The 24,841-nt window shown below is 41.4% G+C and overlaps 1 protein-coding gene across 1 annotated transcript; it reads left to right on the forward strand.

The window, feature by feature from the left end:
- The first annotated feature begins 4,988 nt into the window (after nucleotides 1-4,988).
- Nucleotides 4,989-23,451, forward strand: LOC138893895 (uncharacterized). The gene is made up of 9 exons (XM_070178562.1): nucleotides 4,989-5,262; nucleotides 5,452-5,678; nucleotides 5,757-6,612; nucleotides 7,484-7,562; nucleotides 8,430-8,574; nucleotides 13,608-13,872; nucleotides 13,975-14,252; nucleotides 16,999-17,297; nucleotides 23,442-23,451. Exons 1-9 carry the CDS (start codon nucleotides 4,989-4,991, stop codon nucleotides 23,449-23,451), a joined length of 2,433 nt encoding a protein of 810 aa, XP_070034663.1.
- Nucleotides 23,452-24,841: the final 1,390 nt, after the last annotated feature.

A 24,841-nucleotide genomic window follows, 5' to 3' on the forward strand; every position in this document is an offset into this window, starting at 1 on the left:
TTTGGATCGGGCCGTACGACCTCGACATAACTCGTGCGTAATAATACTCAGAGCCTGATTACACTTGATATTACTTTATGGCTCAAGAGGTTATAAATTTATTAAATTATAGAAATTGATTCAGTGTTAATAGATATTGGTTGGAGACTTTGAAATCTATTATCAGTTAATGGGTCATTTATTCCCTGCTTGACATTGTTATATTATTATCATTCCCATGTCTCATACTGTTAAGAATTTCTATATTTTTTTATTATTGGCCCATAGCAAGTGTCGAAGTCGTTTCCTCATCACTATTTCTTCGAGGTTAGACTGGATACTTATTGGGTACATGTTGTTTATGTACTCACGCTACACTTTTGCACTAATCATGCAGGATTTGAGGCAGGTGCATCTGGCAGTCATCCCAACGCGCACCCTTGATACTTTGAGACTTAGTAGTGAGCTGCCTTACAAGTCCGTTCTGCAGCACCCAAAGTCTCTTTTTTGAATTTATTTTTGTAATGACCCGGCCGGTTGTTTTGGGAGTATTAGCCCTAAACCCCTATTTATTTCTGCCTCTATTTCATTTTTGGGTTTTGTGACTTGCAGGGGTGCTTGGTGTCGGATTCGTGAGAGTTTCGGAGTGGAATGGGACCCATAGTCCCTAAATTGGAAGTTTAAGTTCTAGGAATTTAACGTAGTTTGAATTGTGTGAAGATGACTCTGTAATGGAGTTTCAATTGTCCCAATAGCTTCGTAGGGTGATTTTGGTCATAGGAGTGTATCTGTATGTTGATTTGGAGGTCCGTAGGTCATTTCAGCGTTAATTGGCAAAAGTTGGAAAATTTTATAATTTTTGAAAAGTTTGACCGGGAGTGGACTTTTTGATATCGAGGTCAGATTCCGATTCCGGAAGTTGGAGTAGGTCTATAATGTCAATTATGACTTGTGTGAAAAATTTGAGGTCAATTGGACTTGATTTGATATGTTTCAGCGTCGGATGTAGAAGTTTGAAGTTCTAAAGTTCATTAGGCTTGAATCGATGTGCAATTCATGTTTTAGCATTGTTTGATGTGATTTAAAGCCTCGACTATGTCCGTATAATGTTTTAGTACTTGTTGGTATACTCAGACGGGGTCCCGGGGGCCTCGGGTGTGATTCAAACTTGAATCCGAAACAAAATTGGACTCGGTGCATAGCTGAAGTATTGGTGTGTCTGGTGCAATCGCACCTGCGCATTTTGGGCCGCAGGTGTGGCATCGCAGAAGCGGCCATCGAGCCGAAGAAGCAGATTTGGGACTGCCTAGCTGAGACCGCAGATGCAGTCATGGCCCCGCAAAAGCGAGAAGTGGAGCGCAGAAGCGGCCTAGTACGAGTTATGCAGTGGTCGTAGGTACGAGGTAATTTATGTTCCTGCGTGGTCGCAGATGCGGCGAGCTGGGCGCAGAAGCAAAATTTGGTCGGTGGGGAAGTTTTGCAGGTGCGATGAGAGTCCTACACTTGCACGAGAGCACATGCGGATGAAGGATCGCAGAAGCAAATGGGGGGCCTTGAGGCCTGTCCGGAGAAGAGGTATTGTTTCCGCAGAAGTGGAACCGCAGATGCGGTTAAGTTTCCCCAGATGCGGTTTAACTGGGCAGTGTTTAAAATCAAAGGGTTTCGTAATTTCTCATTTTGGACTTTGCAAACTCGGTTTAAGGCGATTTGTGAGAGGATTTTCGAGGGGTTTCTTGAGATAAGCCACTTGTGAACATTTTTATTCAATAATCTTGTTTCCCCATTGAGTTTCCCACTTAGTTTGTGTGTATTGAAGGTGGAATTTGGGAGATTGAGGCTAGGGATTTGGAGAGTTTAATTTTGAGATTTGAGTGGCGATTTGGTGTCGGATTTGAGTAATTTTGGTATGGGTGAACTCAATATCGAATGGGTGTTCGTATTTCTTGACTTTTACCCGATTCCGAGACGTGGGCTCGGGTCGGCATTTTGGGGCGATTTTTCAATTCTTTGTTAAAGTCGTAGATTTATTATTTAAATTAGTTTCTTATAGTTGTATTTATTGTATGTAATTGCTTTTGTCTAGATTTGGGCCGTTAGGAGTAGGAAAATCGAGGGAAAGACATTCTTATTGATTGATTGAGCGAGATTTGAGGTAAGTGACTTGTCTAACCTTGTGGGGGGGGGGGGGGGGGGAACTCCCCTTAGGTTTTGGTAATATTATGGTATTTGCAATATATGAAGGCCGTGTACACGAGTGCGTACTCTCGTTAAATATTGAAAAATCTGGTTCTTGCTGAGCAGTTTTCTTTTTTATTCCTTAACTGAGTTACTCTATCATGTGTAGTCATCATATTTAGCCTAATGTCGCATGTCTATGTGTCTTAACTCTTACTTGCAATTTTTGCAACATGCTTAGTTGAATTACCTGCTTCCTTGATTTTGTATTCAGTCTTTAACTGTAGGACTCCTTGCTGTAAATTCATTGTTCCATAGGTTATGAGTTCTGTATTTACTTTTGGGACTACGAGGCGGTACCTCGGGAGCTCCCCTGTTGTGTATTTACTTTTGGGACTACGAGGCGGTACCTCGGGAGCTCCCCTGTTGTGTATTTACTTTTAGGACTACGAGGCGATACCTCGGGAGCTCCCTTTTTGTGTATTTACTTTTGGGACTACGAGGCGGTACCTCGGGAGTGCCTCTATTGCATATTTACTTTTGGGACTACGAGGTGATACCTCGGGAGCGCCCCTGTTGTTTACCTCTATTTGCTGTGTTGTTATCTTTCTATGAATTCTCCTTGTTCACTTCTCCGTCATTTCATTACATTACTATACCTTCTGCCTTGTTTCCTATTATTTTCAGTAGGGCCCTGACCTGATCTCGTCACTACTCTACTGAGGTTAGGCTTGGCACTTACTGGGTACCATTGTGGTGTACTCATACTACACTTCTACACATCTTTTTGTGCAGATTCAGGTACTGCTTACCAGACCAGGTACCAGTGAGCTAGCCCATACGTGGAGACTTCAAGGTACATCTGCCAGCATCCGCAGACCTCGGAGTCCCCCTCTATCTCTATGATGTTGCTTTTTTATTTTCATTTGACTATGATGTATAGAGACACTTAGCATTTTCTCTTTAGAGCTTGTGACTTATATCTCACCAGGTTTTGGGATTTTATGTATTGAGTTTTGGTAGATTCCTTTTATGAAATTGTTGGGATGTTCAAGATTTAATCTCTTGTTTAATGTTTCTGCGTATTGTTTAGGCTTACCAAGTCTTAGAGACTAGGTGCCATCACGATATCCCACGGAGGGAAATTGGGGTCGTGACAGTTTTCTATCTACTATATTTCAGACAATAGTTTAGTGTTTTGTATATTCAACTAGTAGCTTATACACTTGTGACACCAGGTCTTGGAAAATATGCTTAGTGGACATTCAATGGCTTTTGAGTATTTATTTCACCACACTTGTTCTTATAGTTGTTTATGCTTTGTTTTATTAAATCTTTCGCCTCTTACTTACTTAATAAATAAAGAAAATAACTATTTCGAAATTGTTAAAAAGAATAAAGACATGGCTAGTTCATAGTTGGCTTGCCTAGCGGCGACGTTAGGCGCCATCACGGCCTATAAGTGAAATTGGGTGGTGACAACATCTTATCAGAGACCTAGGTTTACGTAGGTCTCACAAGTTATGAGCAGGCCTAATAGAGTCTTGCGGATCGGTGCAGAGACGTCTGTACTTATCTTCGAGAGGCTATAGGGTGTTAGGAAACTACTCTATCTTCATCTCCTATCGTTCAGTTGATGTTGTGCTAAGTATCTTTCTCTTATTCTCTCATAGATGGTGAGAACACACGCGACAGATGTACCCAATCATGGAGGAGCTGCTCCCCATGTTGCTAGAGGCCGAGGCAGAGGCCAAAGGAGGGCTCCAGCTCATGGTAGAGGACGAGGATGTCCCAGAGTTGCTCCAGTTGTGACACCAGTGGGACCTATGGAGGATCCTGCTATTGAGGAGCAGGGCAAGGTGCCTGCAGTAGAGCCATCCCCAGCGGATTTAATCTTTGCACCAGGATTTTAGGAGATCATGGGCCGTATGTTGCGGTTCATGGATTCTATGGCTCAGGCTGGTTTATTTCCAGCAGACCCAGCCACATCTCAGGTGGGAGGGGGAGCACAGACCCCTACCGCTCAGGCTCAAGGGCATGCAGCTGCCGTATATCAGACTTCAGGCACACTACCTGTGGGCGGAGCTCAGCCAGTTGCGGCAGCTATACCTGAGCGCAGACAAGTTGCGGACGACGAACCGCAGAAGCTATTGGACAGATGGACCAGGCTACATCCTCCTGTCTTTGTAGGTGAGTGAAATGAGGATCCCCAGGACTTTATTGATTGGTGCAGGAACAGACTGCACAACATAAGGATATTGGAGTCCCACATGGTGGACTTTACCACCTTTCAGCTGGAGGGCAGGGCCCGTAGATGGTGGCAGTCCTATCTTCTCGGTAGACCAGCAGGTTCTCCTCCCATGACTTGGGACCAGTTCACACGCCTCTTCCTGGACAGATATATTCCACCATCTCAGAGGGAATAGTTGCGATTTCAGTTCGAGCAGCTTCAGTAGGGTTAGATGTCAGTGACCGACTACAAGGCGAGTTTCTCTGAGTTGTCTCGCCATGAAGTTATGATACTTCCCACTGATGCAGAGAGAGTGCAGAGGTTTGTTGCCGGTCTGCACTCTGGTATCCAGGCCACTATGGCCCGAGAGGCTGAGATGAGGACTTCGTACGAGCTAGTTATGGAGATAGCTCGGAGGATCGAGGGTGTTCGTCAGTGGAGCCGAGAGCAGGCGATGAAGGATAAGCGGTTTTGATATTCTGGAGAGTTCAGTAGTGCCCCGGCTGCGGGCAGAGGTTAGTTTTTGAGGGGTCAGCCTAGCAGACCCATATATCCAGCACCGTCGCCTCCTCGGGGTGCTCCAGTGCAACCCTATTTCAGTGCCATGCCAGAGAGTTCCTACCGGCTACCAGCTATTAAGGGTACCTCTAACAGGTATTCAGGCTATCAGGGTCAGACTTCATGTCAGCAGTCAACCGTTTCAAGGGGTTGTTATGAGTGTGGGGATCCTGGCCACATGAAGAGGTTTTGTCCCAGACCCCGGGGCAAGGCAGTACAGCAGGGTCATCAGCCTATGATTACAGCACCAGCTGCCGCACCAGCCGTCCGGCTGCCCAGAGACAGAGGGCAGGTGGGTAGGGGTCGTCCTAGAGGCGGAGGTTAGACAGACGGAGGCCAGTCAGGTGGCGCTCCAGCTAGATTCTATGCTTTTCTAGCCAGACCAGATGTAGTAGCCTTAGATGTCGTGATCACAGGTACTATCTCTATTTACAGTAGGGATGCTATGGTACTATTTGATCTAGGGTTTACATATTCATATGTTTCATATCTGTTTGCTCATTTCTTAGGTGTTCCTCGTGAGTCCTTAGGTACTCTTATTTATGTGTCCATACTGGTGAGCGATTCTGTTGTTGTGGATCGGAACTATTGGTCCTGCATTGTTACATTATATGGTTATGAGACTAGAGCAGATCTTCTGTTTCTCTATGTGACCGACTTTGAGATCATCCTGGGCATGGACTGGTTATCTCCACATCATTCCATTCTTGATTGCCATGCCAAGACTATTACTTTGGTGATGCCAGAGTTGCCTAGATTGGAGTGGAAGGGTTCGTCTGTTAGTGCATCTAGTCGGGTTATCTCTTTTCTGAAGGCTCGACATATGGTCAAGAAGGGTTGTTTGGCTTATCTAGCCTATGTTCGGGATACTACCGTAGAGACTCTGGCGATTGATTCAGTGCCCGTGGTCCGGGAGTTCCCCGATATGTTTCCTTCTGATCTTCAAGGTACCCAGCCTATCTCTATTCCACCGTACTGCATGTCTCCAAAAGAGTTGAAGGAGTTGAAAGAACAGCTTGAGAAGTTGCTAGCAAAGGCATTCGTCAAACCGAGTATGTATCCTTGGGGTACACCGGTGTTATTCGTGAAGAAAAAAGATGGGACTATGCAAATGTGCATTGATTACCGCCAGCTGAACAAAGTTACAATTAATAACAATTACCCGTTGTCGCATATTGATGACTTGTTTGACCAGTTGCAGGGTGCTAGGGTGTTATCTAAGATTGACTTGAGATCGGGGTACCATCAGTTTAAGATTCGTAATTCAGATGTTCCGCAGACGGCTTTCCGGACTAGATATGTCCATTATGAGTTTCTAGAGATGTCCTTCGGTTTGACTAACACCCCGGTGATGTTTATGGATTTGATGAACCGGGTGTTCAGGACATATATTGATTCTTTTGTCATTGTCTTCATTGATGACATTTTAATCTACTTGCGTAGCATGGAGGAGCACGAGCAGCATTTGAGTGTGGTGCTTCAGACCTTGCGGGAAGAGAAGCTATACGCTAAGTTCTACAAATGTCAGTTTTGGTTAGATTATGTAGCATTCTTGGGGCATGCTGTATCAGGCGAGGGTATTAAGGTAGATCCCAAGAAGATCGAGGAAGTTCAGAGTTGGCCTCGTCCTACCACAGCGACCGAGATTAGGAGCTTCTTGGGGTTAGCAGGTTATTATTGTCTGTTTGTAGAGCGCTTCTCATCTATTGTATCACCTTTGACTAGATTGACCTAGAAGGGTGCTCCGTTCCGACGGTCCAATGATTGCGAGGTGAGCTTTCAGAGGCTCAAAAATGCCTTGACTTCAGCACCAATATTAGTGTTGCCTTCCGGTTCGGGGATGTATACTATGTATTGTGACGCTTCGCGCGCTGGCCTGGGTTGCGTATTGATGCAGGAGGGGTGAGTTATTGCATATACTTCACGTCAGATGAAGCCCCACGAGAAGAATTACCCCATGCATGATTTGGAGTTGGCCTCGATAGTTCATGCTCTTAAGATCTGGCGGCATTATCTTTATGGGGTGTCCTATGAGGTTTACACCGATATCACAGCTTGCGGCATTTGTTCAAGCAGAGGGATCTCAATTTAAGGCAGTGTAGGTGGCTTGAGCTACTAAAATATTATGATATTACCATCCTTTATCATCCTGGCAAGGCGAATGTTATTGCGGATGCCTTGAGTAGAAAGGCAGAGAGTATAGGTAGTTTGGCATTCATTTCAGAAGAGAAGAGGCCATTAGCTTTGGACATTTATTCCTTGGCTAACAGACTTATGAGATTGGATATTTTAGAGCCCAGCCGAGTTCTTGCATGCATCGTCGCCCAGTCTTCACTATTCGAGCAGATCAAGGCTCACCAGTACGACTATCCGCACTTATTGGTTCTCAGAGAGACGGTACTACAGGGTGGTGCCAAGGAGGTTACTATCGGTGAGGATGGTGTTTTGAGACTCCAGGTCATCTATGTGTCCCTAATGTTGATGGATTGAGGGAAAGGATTCTATAAGAGGCACACAGTTCTCGGTATTCTATTCATCCAGGTGCTACGAAGATGTATCGTAACCTGAGGCAGTACTATTGGTGGCAGCGGATGAAGGACATAGTTGAGTATGTAGCAAGGTGCCTTAATTTCCAGCAGGTTAAATACGAGCATCAGAGGCTAGGTGGCATACTCCAGCAGATGGTTATACGTGAATGGAAATGGGAGCGCATTACTATGGATTTCGTAGTTGGGTTGTCGCAGACCTTGCGGAAGTTTGACACTGTTTGGGTCATTGTCGATAGATTGACCAAGTCGGTGCATTTCATTTCGGTGGTGACCACGTATTCTTCAGAGAGATTGGCCCATATTTACATTCAGGAGATTGTTTAGTTGCATGGTATGCCTATCTCCATTATATCAGATAGAGGCCCTCGGTTTACTTCGCATTTCTGGAGGGCAGTACAGAGTGAGTTAGGGATCCGGGTAGAGCTCAACACAGCCTTTCATCCGTAGATCGATGGGCAGTCGGAGAGAACGGTTCAGATCTTGGAAAATATGCTCAGAGCATGTGTGATTGACTTCAGAGGGTAGTGGGATCGATTCCTACCTTTGGCCGAGTTTACTTACAACAATAGTTATTAGTCCATCATCGAGATGGCTCTATTTGAGGCTTTATATGGTCGGTGATGTCGTTCTCCCATCGGATGGTTTGAGCCCGGCGAGACTAAGTTATATGGTACTGATTTGGTGAAGGATGCCTTGGAAAAGGTAAAGTTGATTTAGGAGCGACTTCGCACAGCACAGTCCAGACAAAAAAGTTACGCAGATCACAAGGCGCGTGATTTATCATTTATGGTGGGAGAGAAGGTTCTCTTGAAAGTCTCGCCGATGAAGGAAATCATGAGGTTCGAGAAGAAGGGCAAGTTGAGCCCAAGATTTATAGGTCCATTTGAGGTGTTGAGATGAGTTAGGGAGGTTGCTTATGAGCTTGCTTTGCCTCCCAGTCTATCAGGAGTTCATCCAGTCTTCCACGTGTCTATACTCCGGAAGTATCATGCCGACAAGTCGCATATGTTAGACTACAGCACGGTTCAGTTATATGAGAGCATGGGTTATGAGGAGGAGCCAGTTGCCATTGTTCACAGGCAGGTTTGCAAGTTGAGGTCCAAGAAGATTTTTACGATAAAAGTTTAGTGGAGGGGTCAACCAGTTGAGGAGGTGACTTGGGAGACCGAGGAGGAAATGCTGAGCAGATATCCACACTTATTCGGCACTCCAGGTACGATATTAGACCCATTCGAGGACGAACGTTTGTTTAAGAGATAGAGAATATAACGATCCGACTGGTCATTTTTCTTTCTAGATCCCCGTTCCCCTAAATAAGACTCCCCATATGTGCTTTTTATTTTTTATTACTTAGGGGGATGGTTAGATTGAGTTTGGAAGGGTTCGGATTGAAATCGGAACACTAAGTTCCTTAATATTGGCTTTAAAGGGTTAAGTTTGACTTGGATCAACATTTCTAGTAAACGACCTCGGAACTGGGATTTGACGGTCCCAACAGGTTCGTATGATGATTTTTGACTTGGGCGTGTGTTTGGATCGGGTTTCGGATGACCCAGGAGCGTTTCAGCGCCTAAAGTTGAAAGTTGGCTTATTGAAGTTTTTAAAGTTCTTTAAATTTGGGTTGGAGTAGGTTTTGGCGTTATCGAGGTCCATTTGGGATTACGAGCCCGAGAATAATTTTGTACAGTGATTTAAGACTTGCACACAAAATTTGGTGCCATTCCGAGTAGTTTAAATATGATTCGGCATGTTCGGAGCAAGTTGGAAGAACTTGAAGTTCATAAGTTGATTCGATTTGGTTTGGAGTGTGATTCTTAGTTTTGGTGTTATTTTTCGTGTTTCGTGAGGTTGAGCAGTTCCATTTTATGATTTTGAACTTGTTGGTATGTTTGGGCGAGGCCTCGGGGACCCCGGATGCCATTCGGATGATGTGCGGAAGTCGTTAGGACTTGAAATAAATGGCAGAAGCAGCAGAGCTTCTAGTGCAATCACACCTGCATGGAGCTAGCCGCAGGTGCGAGCTCGCAGAAGCGAGCCAACGACCATAAAAGCGGCCTGGTGTGAGCTTCCCAAGGATCACAGAAGCGGAGCAAGGACCGTACCTGCGAAAGCGCATGTGCGAAGAAGGCAAGCGCAGAAGCGGGCCAGGCCGCAGGTGAGGCACATGCGCCGCAAACGAAGGCTCGTAGAAGCGGGCCACTGTGCGCAGATGCGGAAGAAGGTCAGCTTGGGTGATCCGCATCTATGATACTTTTTCCGCTGATGCGGAGCCGCAGAAGCGAATATCGCTGGAGGCAGAAGGGTCCATTTAATACGGGACTTGGGTCATTTTGGATCATTTATTTCACTTCTTGGGCGATTTTGGAGCTTCTTATGGAGGGGTTTTCACCTAGCTATTGAAGGTAAGTAATTTATATCCAATGTAAGATAAATACATAGATTATGGGTAGATTTTAACATGAAAAATTGTGAAAATTATGTATTTAGTTGAAAAAACTAGATTTTGATAAAAATGGGATTTAACCACGAAAATAATTATGCAATTGGGTGAAAATGATATATTTGAGTTTGTGAGGTTATGGGTAACAATTATATTCGAACATTTTCGGAATCCGGGCACGTGGGCCGGGGGGTCACTTATAGGAATCTTCCAATTTGGGTTGGGTAATTACTCTAATAGTAAAACTGCGATGACCCAAAATGTCATCTCTAAATTTAATAATTAATTTTGTGTTCTAAGACCTCAAAAAGAACTATCTATCATTACTCGACTTGCGTGCGCGGTCCATAAAATTTTCTGGAAAGTTTTTATGTGAAATATAGATTAAAATGTGAATTAGAGCTTTAAAACTCAACTGAGTTGACTTTGGTCAACATTTTGAGTAAACGGACTCGGATCAGTTTTTTGACAGTTTTTGTAGGTCCGCATCGTGACTTGGAACTTGGGCGTATGCCCGGAATCAAATTTCGAGGTCCCTAGGCCGAGATATGGAATTTTGATGAAACATTAAAGGTTTTAAAAGCTTAAGTCAAATAGTGATCGGATGTCGAATTATGTGCAAATGACCCCAGAATAGAATTTTGATGATTCCAACAGCTCCGTATGGTGATTTTGGACTTAGGAGCATGATCGGAATTTTATTTGGAAGTCCGTAGTGAAATTAGGCTTGAAATGGCTAAAATAGGAATTTAAGTTTGGAAGTTTGACCGGGGAGTTCACTTTTTGATATCGGGATCGGAATACAGTTCTGAAAATTTTCACAGCTCCGTTATGTCATTTATGACTTGTGTTCAAAATTTGAGGTCAATCGGGATTGATTTGATAGGTTTCGACATCGAATGTAGAAGTTGGAAATTCTAAGTTTCATTAAGCTTGAATTGGAGCATGATTCGTGATTTTAGCGTCGTTTTATGTGATTTGAGGTTTCAAATAAGTTCGTATGATATTTTAGGACTTGTTGGTATATTTGGTTTAGGTCCCGAAGGCCTGGGGTGAGTTTCGGATGGTTAACGGATCACAAATTGAACTTAAAAAGCTGCTGCAATTTTTCTCTTCTACTAGATATTCTGGGCTGTGATCGAGCCAAGATCGAGCCCAGATATCGAGCCCAGGGTCGACGGCCAGGGTCGAAGCCAGAGACGAGGCTCAGGATCGATGCCATGATCGAGGCCATGATTGAAGGCCCAGGCTCGGTGCCATGATCGAGGCCATGATCAAAGGCCCAGGCTCGATGCCATGATCGAGGCCATGCTCGAAGGCCCAGGCTTGATGCCAGGATCGAGGCCATGATCGAAGGACCAGGCTCGATGGAATAATCGAGGCCATGACCGAGCCTGTGATCTAAGCCGTGATCGAGGCCTAGGCTCGAGGGCCATGATCGAAGTCACGTTCGAGGCCCAGTTTTGAAGGCTGCATGGGCAGATTTATAAAAGAGGGCATTCGTCCCATTCGCCATTTTTAACAAACTGGAGCTTGAGCGGAGGCGAGTTTTGATAGAATTTTAAGGAAAGACATTGGGGTAAGTGATTCTACCTCGGATTTGGTCTATATACACAAATATATCATTGTTTTCACTATTTAATTAGTGTTTTGAGATTGAAATTTGGGAAAGATTTGAAATCTCATAGAAACGTATTTTTGAGATTTCGGTATCGATTCGGAGTCAGATTTGAGTGAAACTGGTATGGTTGGACTCAGATTTTGTGAGTTTAGTCGGATTCCGAGACGTGGGCCCCACGAGCAATTTTTGAGCTAATTTCGGATTTTATTGAAAAATGTAGTATTTTCTTATGAAATTGATTCGTATAATTTTTGTTGACTGTATCGAGATAATTATGACTAGATACGAGTCGATCAGAGTCGAAAAATCGAGAAAAAAATATACTACTTGGTTAAATTGGAGCAAGTCGAGGTAAGTGACTTGTCTAACCTTATGTGGGGAAAATTTCTCCTAGGATTGGTATTAATTGTAATGTGATGAAAGTCGTATACACGAGGGGTCGAGTGTGTACACGGACTAAATGTAAAGGATTATGTTTTTAAATTGTGAAAATCACTGTCGCTATTAATTAAATTATTAAATCTTGTTATATTTTCCATCATTGATTTGATTTATATACTTTAAATTTTCTTGACCTTTTCCTGTTGATTGTTTTATCTGTTTAGTTGGAACTTGGTTTCTTTTATTCTGTGCATTATTTGAAGTTGATTTTCTTTAAATTAAATATTATTAATATAAAGTATTTGACTTTTTAAAATTTGGTATTGAAGCAACGTATTAAAGACTTTAAAATATTATTTTGCTGAATTATTTATTCATGAATATTTTGTAAGATTTTTGTACTCATTGTAATGGAGCCGTGAGCTTTTTATTGTGAAAAAATATTATTAACGATTATTTTGACATGAGCCGTGAGCTCTTTATTGTGAAAAAAATAGTGTTGCTGAATTATTTTGGCAAGTTAAATTACTTGAATACTTGAGGTGCAAATTATGATATATTGTGATATTGATATACATGCGCTGGTATAAGGTCTGGGTATTGAAACACATGCAGTGAGATAAGGGTGGCTTGATATACGTGGCTAGTAGGGGAAACTACTAGAAGTCATGCGGTGTGATAAGGATGGCTAAAACGCGGGATGCTATTTCGGAAAAAATATTTTCTTTAAAAATAAATTGTGAAGGCTCCCGCGGTCAGATAAGAAAATGAGATATTGTGAATTTATTTATGATTTGGGACTACGAGTCGGTACCTCGGGAGTGCCCTTGTTGATATTGATTTATGGCCGCAGTTGCCTTTGATTATTTGTTGTGATTTTCTTAAAGTTGAAAGGAAATTTTGTTTGTTTCCACGAGACACTAATTGCCATTATTTTTTGTAATTAAATGGTGACCTACTACTTGATTCATTTCCATTTTCATTTATTTTATTATATTATTAACATTTTACCATGCTATTATTATTTTCCAGTAGGGCCTGACCTGACCTCGTCACTACTCTACCGAGGTTAGGCTTGGCACTTACTGGGTACCGCTGTGGTGTACTCACACTCTGCTTCTGCACATCTTTTTGTGCAGATCCAGGTACACCTAATCAGACCAGGCATCAGTAACCTAGCTGTACGAGGAGACTTCGAGGTATATTTGCTAGCGACAACAGACTCCGGAGTCCCCTTCTATCTTACTATGTTGTCTTCCTTATTTGCTTTAGACTCTGATGTATAGAGACATAGAGAATAAATTCTTAGAAGCTTGTGACTTATTTCTACCGGGTTTTGGTAGTTGAAATTGTTTGAATTGTAATTTATTTATTTCAGATTTAAATTTTTATTCCGCATTGATAGGCTTACCTAGTCTTACAGACTAGGTGACATCACGACATCCTGCGGAGGAAATTTGGGGTCGTGATAAGTTGGTATCACAACCCTATGTTCATAGGTGTTATGAGTCACAAGCAGGTTTAGTAGAGTCTTGAGGATCGGTAAGGAGACATCTGTACTTATCTTCAGAAGGCTATGGAACTGTTAGGAAAATATTCACTTCTTTGATTTCCTTATCATGCGCCTTTGTTGATTTCAAATTTCTAAATAATTGTCTTTTTATTCTCTCACAGATGGTGAGAACACGCATAACTGGATCTGATGATCAGACACCCTTGCCCCTTGTTGGAGCCGCAAGAGGCTGGGGTCGGGGCAGAGGCCGAGCCAGAGGCCGAGGAAGACCACGTGGTGCATCTAGAGCACCTGCACGAGCTGCTGCGCCAGAGCCACCAGTAGCTCCAGTTGGAGAGCAGGCAACTGAGATGCTTGTTACTACTCTTGCACTTCAGGAGACTCTTGCCCAGTTTTTGAGCATGTTTGACACTTTAGTTCAGGCAGGTTTAATTCCACTTGCTCCTGCGACATCTCAGGCCGGGGGAGGAGCGCAGACTCCCGCCGCCCGTACTCCAGAGCTACGGGCCCAAGTTGACCATGCCCCAGAGTTGTTACCAGTGCAGCCAGTTGCCCTAGTTCGGCCTGAGATTAGGACAGCAGTTTCAGAGGGGGAGAAGCTCTGGCTCGAAAGGTACAAGAAGTACCACCCTCCCACTTTCAGCTGTTTAGCTTCAAAGGATGCTCAGGGTTTTCTGGAGGAATGTCACTGTATCCTTCATACTATGGGTATTGTGGATTCCAGTAGGGTTTCTTTCATGGCATTCCAGTTTAGAGGAGCAGCCTACCAGTTGTGGCGAACATATGAGTTGGATAGTCCCGATGAGGTATCTTCACTCACTTGGACTTAATTTTCAGATATGTTCTTAAGGGAGTATGTCCCTCAGAGTCTTAGAGATGCATGGCGCGCAGAGTTTGAGCAGTTGCGCCAGGGTTCTATGACTGTGTCAGAGTATGCGTTCCGATTTAGTGATTTGGCGAGGCATGCACCAGCCTTAGTTGCTACTGTTCGAGAGCGGGTTCGCTGATTTATTGAGGGTCTCCACCCTAATATCAGATACAGTATGGCCCGATAGTTAGAGATGGACATCACATACCAATAGGTGGTGTCAATTGCTAGGAGATTGGAAGGTATGCGGGGAGAGGGAAGAGAGGGAAGCTAAGAGACCCCGAGATTCTGGCACATATAATAATTCTCGTGCCCCGGTTGCAGCCTGTTATGGTAGAGGTTATGTGAGTTATCTTATTCATTCAGCACTTCCAGCTTCCAGTGGTATTCTGGCTACTCCCAGACCTCAGGTTCCATATTATGCACCGCTAGTGTCTACTGTACCTCCTGTACGGGGTGCTTTCAGTGGGCAGTTTAGTCGATCAGGCCCGAGCCAGTCCCAACAGCCATGTCCTCCGAGGGCTTGTTTTGTCTAGGGTGACACTCGTCATATCATGATGGATTGACCCAGATTTAGGAGGGGTGCACCTCCATAGATTTCTCAGGCCCCACCTATTCCACAGGGCCCTCAGGCTTCTCAGGCCATGATTACTGCACCAGTTGCCACTCCACCTGCACAGCCAGCTAGAGGTGGAGGTCGGACAGGTAGAGGTCGCCCTAGAAGGAGAGGCCAGGCCAGATATTATGCCCTTCCTGCTAGGACAGAGGTCGTTGCATCCGATTCTGTTATCACAAGTATTATTCCGGCCTGTCATAGAGATGCATCAGTCTTATTCGATCCAAGCTCCACTTATTCTTATGTGTCATCTTATTTTGCCCTGTATTTGGGCGTATCACGTGATTCCTTGAGTTCTTCTATTTATGTATCTACACCCGTGGGTGAATCTATTATTGTGGACCATGTGTATCGGTCGTGCTTAATTATTATCAGTGGTTTTGAGACCAGGGCTGATTTATTATTGCTCAGTATGGTGGATTTTGATATTATTTTGGGCATGGACTGGTTGTCACCCTATCATGCTATTCTTGATTGTAACGCCAAGATGGTGACGTTGGCTATGCCAGGTCTACCGCGGCTAGAGTAGAGGGGTACCTCGGATCATGTTCCTAGCAGGGTTGTTTCATTTCTTAAAGCTCAACGAATGGTTTAGAAGGGGTGTGATGCGTATCTGGCCTATGTGAGAGATGTTAGTATTGATACTCCTACTATGGAGTCAGTTCCTGTAGTAAGGGATTTTTCTGATGTATTTCTAGCAGATCTTCCGGGTATTCCACCTGACAGGGATATTGACTTTGGCATTGATTTATTACCTGGTACTCAGCCCATTTCTATTCCACCATATCATATGGCCTCAGCAGAGTTGAAAGAATTAAAAGAATAGTTATAGGAGTTGCTTGATAAGGGTTTCATTCGTCCCAGTGTATCACCTTGGGGTGCTCCTGTCTTATTTATGAAGAAGAAGGATGGTTCTATGCGGATGTGCATTGATTACTGCTAGCTGAACAAGACTACAGTGAAGAACATGTATCCATTGCCACATATTGATGATCTATTTGATCAGCTTTAGGATGCCAGAGTGTTCTCTAAGATCGACTTACGTTCAGGCTATCATCAGTTGAAGATTCAGGAGCCAAATATCCCGAAGACTACTTTCAGGACTCGGTACGGTCATTACGAGTTCCTTGTGATGTCTTTTGGGCTGACCAATGCCCCATCACCATTTATGCACTTAATGAATAGTGTATTCCAACCCTATCTTAATTCTTTCGTCATTGTGTTTATTGATGACATTCTGGTGTATTCCCGAAATCGAGAAGATCATGAACAGCACCCGAGGACTGTGCTTCATATTTTGAGAGGAAAGAAGTTATATGCAAAATTTTCAAAGTGTGAATTCTGGCTTGATTCAGTGGAATATTTGGGTCATATAGTTTCGTGCGAGGGAATCAAGGTAGATCCAAAGAAGATTGAAGCAGTGCAAAGTTGGTCCAGACCGTCCTCAGCTACGGAAATCCGGAGTTTCCTTGGTTTGGTAGGGTATTATCGCCGTTTTGTAGAGGGTTTCTCTTCTATTGCTGCATCTATGACCAAATTGACCCAAAAGGGTGCTCCGTTCATGTGGACCGAGGAATATGAGGAGAGCTTCTAAAAGCTCAAGACAACTTTGACTACAGCCTCAATATTGGTATTACCTACAGGTTCAGGGTCTTATACTGTTTATTGTGATGCATCGCGTATTGGTCTCGACGCAGTGTTGATGTAAGATAGTAGGGGAATTGCCTACGCGTCCAGACATGTAAAGGTGCATGAGAAGAATTATCTTGTATATGACCTTGAGTTAGCAGCTATTGTTCATGCCTTGAAGATTTGGCGGCGTTATTTGTACGGTGTCCATTGCGAGGTCTACACCGATCACCGAAGTCTACAGCATTTGTTTAAACAAAAAGATCTTAATTCGCGGTAGCATAGATGATTGGAGTTGCTTAAGGATTATGATATCACTATTCTCTATCATCCTGCGAAGGCCAATGTAGTAGCCGATGCCTTGAGTCATAAGGAAGAAAGTTTGGGCAGCTTAGCATATTTACCGGTAGTAGAGATACCTTTATCCTTGGATGTTCAGGCCTTGTCCAACCAATTTGTCAGATTGGATGTTTCCGAGCCTAGTCGAGTTTTGGCTTATATGGTTTATCAGTCTTCTCTTTATGATCGTATCAGGGAGCATCAGTATGATGACCCCCTTTTGCTTGTCCTTAAGGATACAGTTCAGCACGGTGATGCCAAGGAAGTCATTATTGGAGATGACGGTGTATTACGGATGCAGGGCAGGCTATATGTACCCAATGTAAATGGCTTGCGTGAGTTGATTCTCCAGGAGGCTTACAGTTCGTGGTACTCCATTCATCCAGGTGCTGCAAAGATGTATCAGGACTTGAGACAGCACTATGGGTGGAGGCGGATGAAGAAAGACATAGTGGAGTATGTAGCTCGGTGTCTAAATTGTCAACAAGTGAAATATGAGCATCATCGACCAGGTGGATTGCTTCAAAAGTTAGAGATTCCAGAATGGAAATGGGGGCGGATCACTATGGATTTCGTTGTTGGGCTCCCACGGACTCAGAGGAAGTTCGATGCAGTTTGGGTGATTGTGGATAGATTGACCAAGTCAGCTCATTTCATTCAGGTTATTACTACTTACTCTTCAGAGCAGCTGGCTCAGGTATATATTCGCGAGATTGTCAGACTTCACGGCGTACCGGTATCTATCATCTCTGACCGGGGTATGCAGTTTACATCACGGTTCTGGAGGGTAGTACAGTGTGAGTTGGGTACTCGGGTAGAGTTGAGTACAGCATTTCACCCTCAGACGGACGGGCAGTCCAAACGTACTATTCAAATACTGAAAGATATGCTTCGTGCGTGTGTGATAGATTTTAGGGGTGCTTGGGATCAGTTCTTACCACTTGCGAAGTTTGCTTACAACAACAGTTACCAGTCAATCATTTAGATGGCTCCATATGAGTCCTTGTATGGTAGGCGGTGCCGGTCTCCAGTAGGTTAGTTCGAACCAGGCGAGGCTAGACTATTGGGTACAAACTTGGTTCAGGATGCCTTGGAAAATGTTAAGTTGATTCAGGATTGACTTCGTACAGCCCAATCTAGACAAAAGAGTTATGCAGATTGGAAGGTTCATGATGTTGCATTCATGGTTGGTGAGCGGGTATTGCTCCGGGTTTCGCCTATGAAGGGTGTGATGAGGTTCAGGAAGAAGGGCAAGTTGAGCCCTAGGTATATTGGGCCTTTTGAGATTCTTGAGAGAGTTGGAAAGGTGGCTTACAGACTTACACTACCACCTAGCCTCTCTGCAGTTCATCCGATATTCCATGTTTCTATGCTTCAGAAATATCATGGCGATCCGTCTTATGTGTTAGATTTAAGTTTGATTCAGTTGGACAATGATCTATTTTATGTTGAGGAACCAGTGGCTATTTTAGATAGGCAGGTTCGAAAGCTGAGGTCAAAGAACATTACTTCTGTGAAGGTTCAGTGGAGGGGTCATCCGGTTTAGGAGGCGACTTGGGAGACCGAGCATGATATGCGCAGATGTTATCCATACTTATTCACCAGCTCAGGTACTTTTTCTAACTCCGTTCGAGGACGAACGTTTGTTTTAGAGGTGGAGAATGTGATAACCCAAAATGTCATCTCTAAATTTAATAATTAATTCTGTATTCTAAGACCTCGAAAAGTACTATCAATCATTACTCGACTTGCGTGCGCAATCTGTAAAAATTTTCGGAAAGTTTTTATGTGAAAAATGGATTAAAATGTGAATTAGAGATTTAAAACTCAACTGAGTTGACGTTGGTTAACATTTTGAGCAAACGGACTTGGATCAGTGTTTTGACAGTTTCTGTAGGTCCGTATCGTGATTTGGGATTTGGGCGTATGCCCTGAATCAAATTCCGAGGTCCATAGCCCGAGAAATGGAATTTTGATGAAAAATTAAAGGTTTTAAAAGCTTAAGTCAAATAGTGATCGGATATCAAATTATGTGCAAACAACCCCGGAATAGAATTTTGATGATTTCAACAGCTCCGTATAGTGATTTTGGACTTAGGAGCTATCGGAATTTTATTTGGAAGTCCGTAGTGAAATTAGGCTTGAAATGGCTAAAATGGGAATTTAAGTTTGGAAGTTTGACCGGAGAGTTGACTTTTTGATATCGGGGTCGGAATCCAGTTCTGAAAATTTTCACAGCTCCATTATGTCATTTATGACTTGTGTGCAAAATTTGAGGTCAATCAGACTTGATTTGATAGGTTTCGACATCGAATGTAGAAGTTGGCAATTCTAAGTTTCATTAAGCTTGAATTGGAGCATGATTCGTGATTTTAGCGTCGTTTTATGTGATTTGAGGTTTCAAATAAGTTCGTATGATGTTTTAGGACTTGTTGGTATATTTGGTTGGGGTCCCGAGGGCCTCGGGTGAGTTTCGGATGGTTAACGGATCAAAAATTGGACTTAAAAAGCTACTGCAATTTTTCTCTTCTACTGGATATTCTCGGCTGTGATCGAGCCAAGATCGAGCCCAGATATCGAGCCCAGGGTCTACGGCCAGGGTCGAAGCTAGAGACGAGGCTCAGGATCGATGCCATGATTGAATACCCAGGCTCGATGCCATGATCGAAGGCCCAGGCTCGATGCCATGATCGAGGCCATGATCGAAGGCCCGGGCTTGATGCCAGGATCAAGGCCATGATCGAAGGACCAGGCTCGATGCCATAATCGAGGCCATGACCGAGGTCCAGGCTCGAGTTTGTGATCGAAGCCATGATCGAGGCCTAGGCTCGAGGTCCATGATCGAAGTCACGATCGAGGCCCAGTTCCGAAGGCTGCCTGGGCAGATTTATAAAAGAGGGCATTCGTCTCATTCGCCATTTTTAACAAACTGGAGCTTGATCAGAGGCGATGTTTGATAGATTTTCAAAGAAAGACATTGGGGTAAGTGATTCTAACTCGGATTTGGTCTATATACACAAATATATCAATATTTTCACCATTTAATTAGTGTTTTGAGATTGAAATTTGGAAAAAAATTGAAATCTCATAGAAACGAATTTTCGAGATTTCGATATCGATTCGGAGTCGGATTTGAGTGAAACTGGTATGGTTGGACTCATAATTAAACGAGTTGTCGGATTTTGTGAGTTTCGCCGGATTCCGAGATGTGGGCCCCACGGGCGATTTTTGAGCCAATTTCGGATTTTATTGAAAAATATAGTATTTTCTTATGAAATTGATTCCTATAATTTTGTTTGACCGTATCGAATTATATATGACTAGATAGGAGTCGATCGGAGTTGGAAAATTGAGGAAAAATCATATTACTTGGTTAAATTGGAGCAAATCGAGGTAAGTGACTTGTCTAACCTTGTGTGGGGAAAATTTTCCCTAGGACTGGTATTAATTGTAATGTGATGAAAGTCGTGTACACGAGGTGACGAGTGTGTATACGGACTAAATGTGAAGGATTATGTTTTTAAATTGTGAAGATCACTATTGCATATTAATTAAATTATTAAATGTTGTTATATTTTCATTCAATGATTTGATTTATATACTTTAAATTTGCTTGACCTTTTCCTGCTGATTGTTTTATCTGTTTAGTTGGAACATGGTTTCTTTTATTCTGTGCATTATTTGAAGTTGATTTTCTTTAAATTAAATATTATTAATATAAAGTATTTGACATTTTTAAATTTGGTATTGAAGCAACGTATTAAAGACTTTGAAATATTATTTTGCTGAATTATTTATTCCTGAATATTTTTGTAAGATTTTTGTACTCTTTGTGATGGATCCGTGAGCTCTTTATTGTAGAAAAATATTATTGACGATTTATTTTGGCATGAGCCGTGAGCTCTTTATTGTGAAAAAAATATTATTGTTGAATTATTTGAATACTTGAGGTGCAAATTGTGATATACTGTGATATTGATACGCATGAGATGGTATAAGGTCTGGGTATTGAAACGCATGTGGTGAGATATGGATGGCTTGATACGTGTGGCTAGTAGGGGAAACTACTAGAAGTCATGCGGTGTGATAAGGATGGCTAAAACGCGGGATGCTATTTCGGAAAAAATATTTTCTTTAAAAATAAATTGTGAAGGCTCCCGCGGTGAGATAAGGAAATGAGATATTGTGAATTTATTTATGATTTGAGAGTACGAGGCGGTACTTCGGGAGTGCCCTTGTTGATATTGATTTATGGCCGCAGTTGCCTTTGATTATTTATTGTGATTTTCTTAAAGTTGAAAGGAAATTTTGTTTGTTTCCACGAGATACTAATTGCCATTATTTTGTGTAATTAAATGGTGACGTGCGACTTGATTCATTTCCATTGTCATTTATTTTATTATATTATTAACATTTTACCATGCTATTATTATTTTCCAGTAGGGTCTGACCTGACCTCGTCACTACTCTACCGAGGTTAGGCTTGGCACTTACTGGGTACCACTGTGGTGTACTCATACTACGCTTCTGCACATCTTTTTGTGCAGATCCAGGTATACCTTATCAGACCAGGCATTAGTAAACTAGCTGTACCAGGAGACTTCAAGGTATATCTGCCAGCGACCGCAGACTCCGCAGTCCCCTTCTATCTTACTATATTTTCTTCCGTATTTGCTTTGGACTCTGATGTATAGAGACATAGAGAATAAATTCTTAGAAGCTTGTAACTTATTTCTACCCGGTTTTGAGAGTTGAAATTATTTTAATTGTAATTTATTTATTTCAGATTTAAATTTTTATTCCGCATTGATAGGCTTACCTAGTCTTAGAGACTAGGTGCCATCGCGATATCCTACGGAGGGAATTTGGGGTCGTGATAAAAATTATGAACTTTTCAACATGTATTGATTAATTTATATAATATTTGACTAGTTTCGGGTTGTTTGGCACTGAGTTGTTGCTTTAGATCATATTTGTGGATCGGAAGTGAGCTTGAGAACGAGGTAAATCTCTTGCCTAACCTTGTAAGAGGGAACTCATCCCCTTAGGTGTATTCTTGTTGTAAATTACTTGTTTGGGGAGCTACGTACGCACTAGGTGACGCGAGTCCATGGGTAGCTATATTCCATGAAATGTCTGGGTAGTCTTAGATTTATATCATGCCTTGATTGTATTGTTATGTTATTATGCATATTAATTGTATTAAATAAAGTTGAGATTAGGGATTGTAAGTTTGAAACTTTCTAATTTAGATTTCTTATTTTTGGAAAGAATTGAGAAATATTTAAAAACTCTGAGAAATCCATGTCCACTCGCGTTGCAAGTAGTTCCGCGAGTGAGATAAACTTCTCTACTCTCATGGGAGCGGGTTGTTCGCCTCGGCAGGTTAATAGATGCATCTATGGTTCGTGCCGTTCGACCCTCGGCAGTGCAGACAATATATTTTTGGATCGGGCCGTACGACCTCGGCATAACTCATGCGTAATAATACTCAGAGCCTGATTACATTCGATATTACTTTATGGCTCGAGAGGTTATAAATTTATTTAATGATAGAAATTGATTTGGTGTTAATAGATGTTGGTTGGAGACTTTGAAATTTATTATCAGTTAATGGGTCATTTATTCCCTGCTTGACATTGTATTACTATTATCATTCCCATGTCTCATACATGTTTAGATTTTCTGTATTTGTTTTATTGTTAGCCCATAGTAAGTGTCAAAGTCGACCCCTCGTCACTATTTCTTCAAGGTTAGCCTGGATACTTACTGGGTACATATTTTTGATGTACTCACGCTACACTTCTGCACTAATCGTGTAGGATTTGAGGCAGGGACATCTGGCAGTCATCCCTGCGCGCACCCTTGATACTTCGAGACTTAGTGGTGAGCTGCCTTTCAAGTCCGTTCTGCAGCACCCACAGTCTCTCTTTTGTATTTATTTTATGTCTACTCTATTCCAGACACTAGTTTAGTATTTTGTATATTCTACTAGTAGCTCATACACTTGTGACACTAGGTCTTGAAAAATATGCTAGTAGATATTCGATGGCTTTTGAGTATTTATTTCACCACACTTGTTCTTATATTTGTTGATACTTTGTTTTATTAAATATTTCACCTCTTACTTACTTAATAAATAAAGAAAACAACTATTTTGAAATTGTTAAAAAGAATAAAGACATGGCTAGTTCACAGTTGGCTTGCCTAGCAGCGACCTTGGGCGACATCACAGCCTATAAGTGAAATTGGGTCGTGACACATAATTTTGTTATTTTTTCAGTGTTTTAAAGGTTTTTCTCCTATTATTTCTATTTCATCTAATATTTTTATTATATTATCTAAATCCTTTTTATTTTTTATTATTGCTATTTCTTCTATTCCTGTTCTGAAATTTTATAACTCTATTTCAACATTTATCAAGGTGTAATCTTTTTCTAATATATCTTAATTTTCATCATTTTCTAATAGCAAAGCTTTAGACTCTTACTTTATTTTACAATATGTATTTTTATTTTTACATTCTTTTTATTTTTCTTGCAGGTCTTTCTGATCTGATTTCAGGGGTGTTCTTATTTTGGTTTCAATATTTATTGTCTATATTGGTGTATGAGTAATATATTTAAAGCATATTACTCCATCTCTACTGAGTAAACAACTGCCATTATTATATAATATGAAACTTAATCCTAATACAAAATCTATATTTATATTTAAATCTCTTACTCATATTTTATCTACCTTGTAGCTAGACTTATAAAAATCTAAACATGTGTTTACAAAGCTAATTTGTGATTTATCTATATAATGTCTATATATATTATGTGTTCCATTCATTTGCATTGCTGCTACTGGTTTATCTAGGATTTTAATTAAATTTTGTAGAACTATCCTTTTATTTATTATACACTTTGTACATCCAGAATCTACTAAGGCCAATATCTTTATTTTGTAATCCTCTATTTTGATTCTCGCAAGTATTTTTATGGTACTTAATTTTTCATCTTCATTACATACCGGCGCATTATAATTTTCTATGCTCATTAATTCTTTACCGTGTAGGGGTTCTGTTGTATTTTCTTCACTTTCTTCCAATTTTTGTTTTCCTTTTTCGAATTTTTGTATTCTCTTTTCTAATTCATTTATTCTCATTTCTAATGTCATTACTCTTAAATTAAGTGTAGGATCATTTATCTCTTTGTATTTTTCTTCTTTATTTAGTTTTGTTTCATATTCTTTTTCTATGCATATAACGCATCCTTCTAAATAATATAGTTTACACTTAGCTCTTTTATCTTTACTAGGATACCATTTACATATGAAATATTGATTACTATATAATCCTTTATTTCTCTCAAACTCATGGTTACATTCTTCAGATATATTTACTAATGTGTTTACCTGTATTTCTTCTAAATCCAACTTTTCTGATCCTATCTCATTTATTAATTCTTCTTCCTCTGATTCTGACGAGTCTAGTTGATTTTATTCTTCTACATATATACGTACTACAGAGTATATACTTTCATTATCTGACATATATTCATCTACATTTATTAAGGTTTCTTGAAAATCTTCTATTAATTGCGAATTTCTTGTCTTGCTATTGATCCTTGTTGGGCATGTATTTGCTAAGTGTTCTATGCTTCCACAAGTGAAACATTCTAATTTATTCTTATAATTTCTCTCTGTCCTGTATTTTCTAACATGTCTGTTTCTATCTAAATAAGGTTTTTTAGCTGATGATTTTCTAAGATAATAGTTCTTCCTAGCATAACGTCTATAATATTGAGGCTTATAATTTCTATATTTTTCCTTTTTATATTTACCCTTGTCATAACTTTGGGTTGTGTGTACTATATTCTTACAAAAACTCATATTATTTTATTTTAGTTATTTTTGTATTTGTATATGTGTACATTTTTCTTGTAATATTTCCATTA

This window comes from Nicotiana tomentosiformis, chromosome 6 (genome assembly GCF_000390325.3).
Source record: "Nicotiana tomentosiformis chromosome 6, ASM39032v3, whole genome shotgun sequence".
Taxonomy (NCBI): domain Eukaryota; kingdom Viridiplantae; phylum Streptophyta; class Magnoliopsida; order Solanales; family Solanaceae; genus Nicotiana; species Nicotiana tomentosiformis.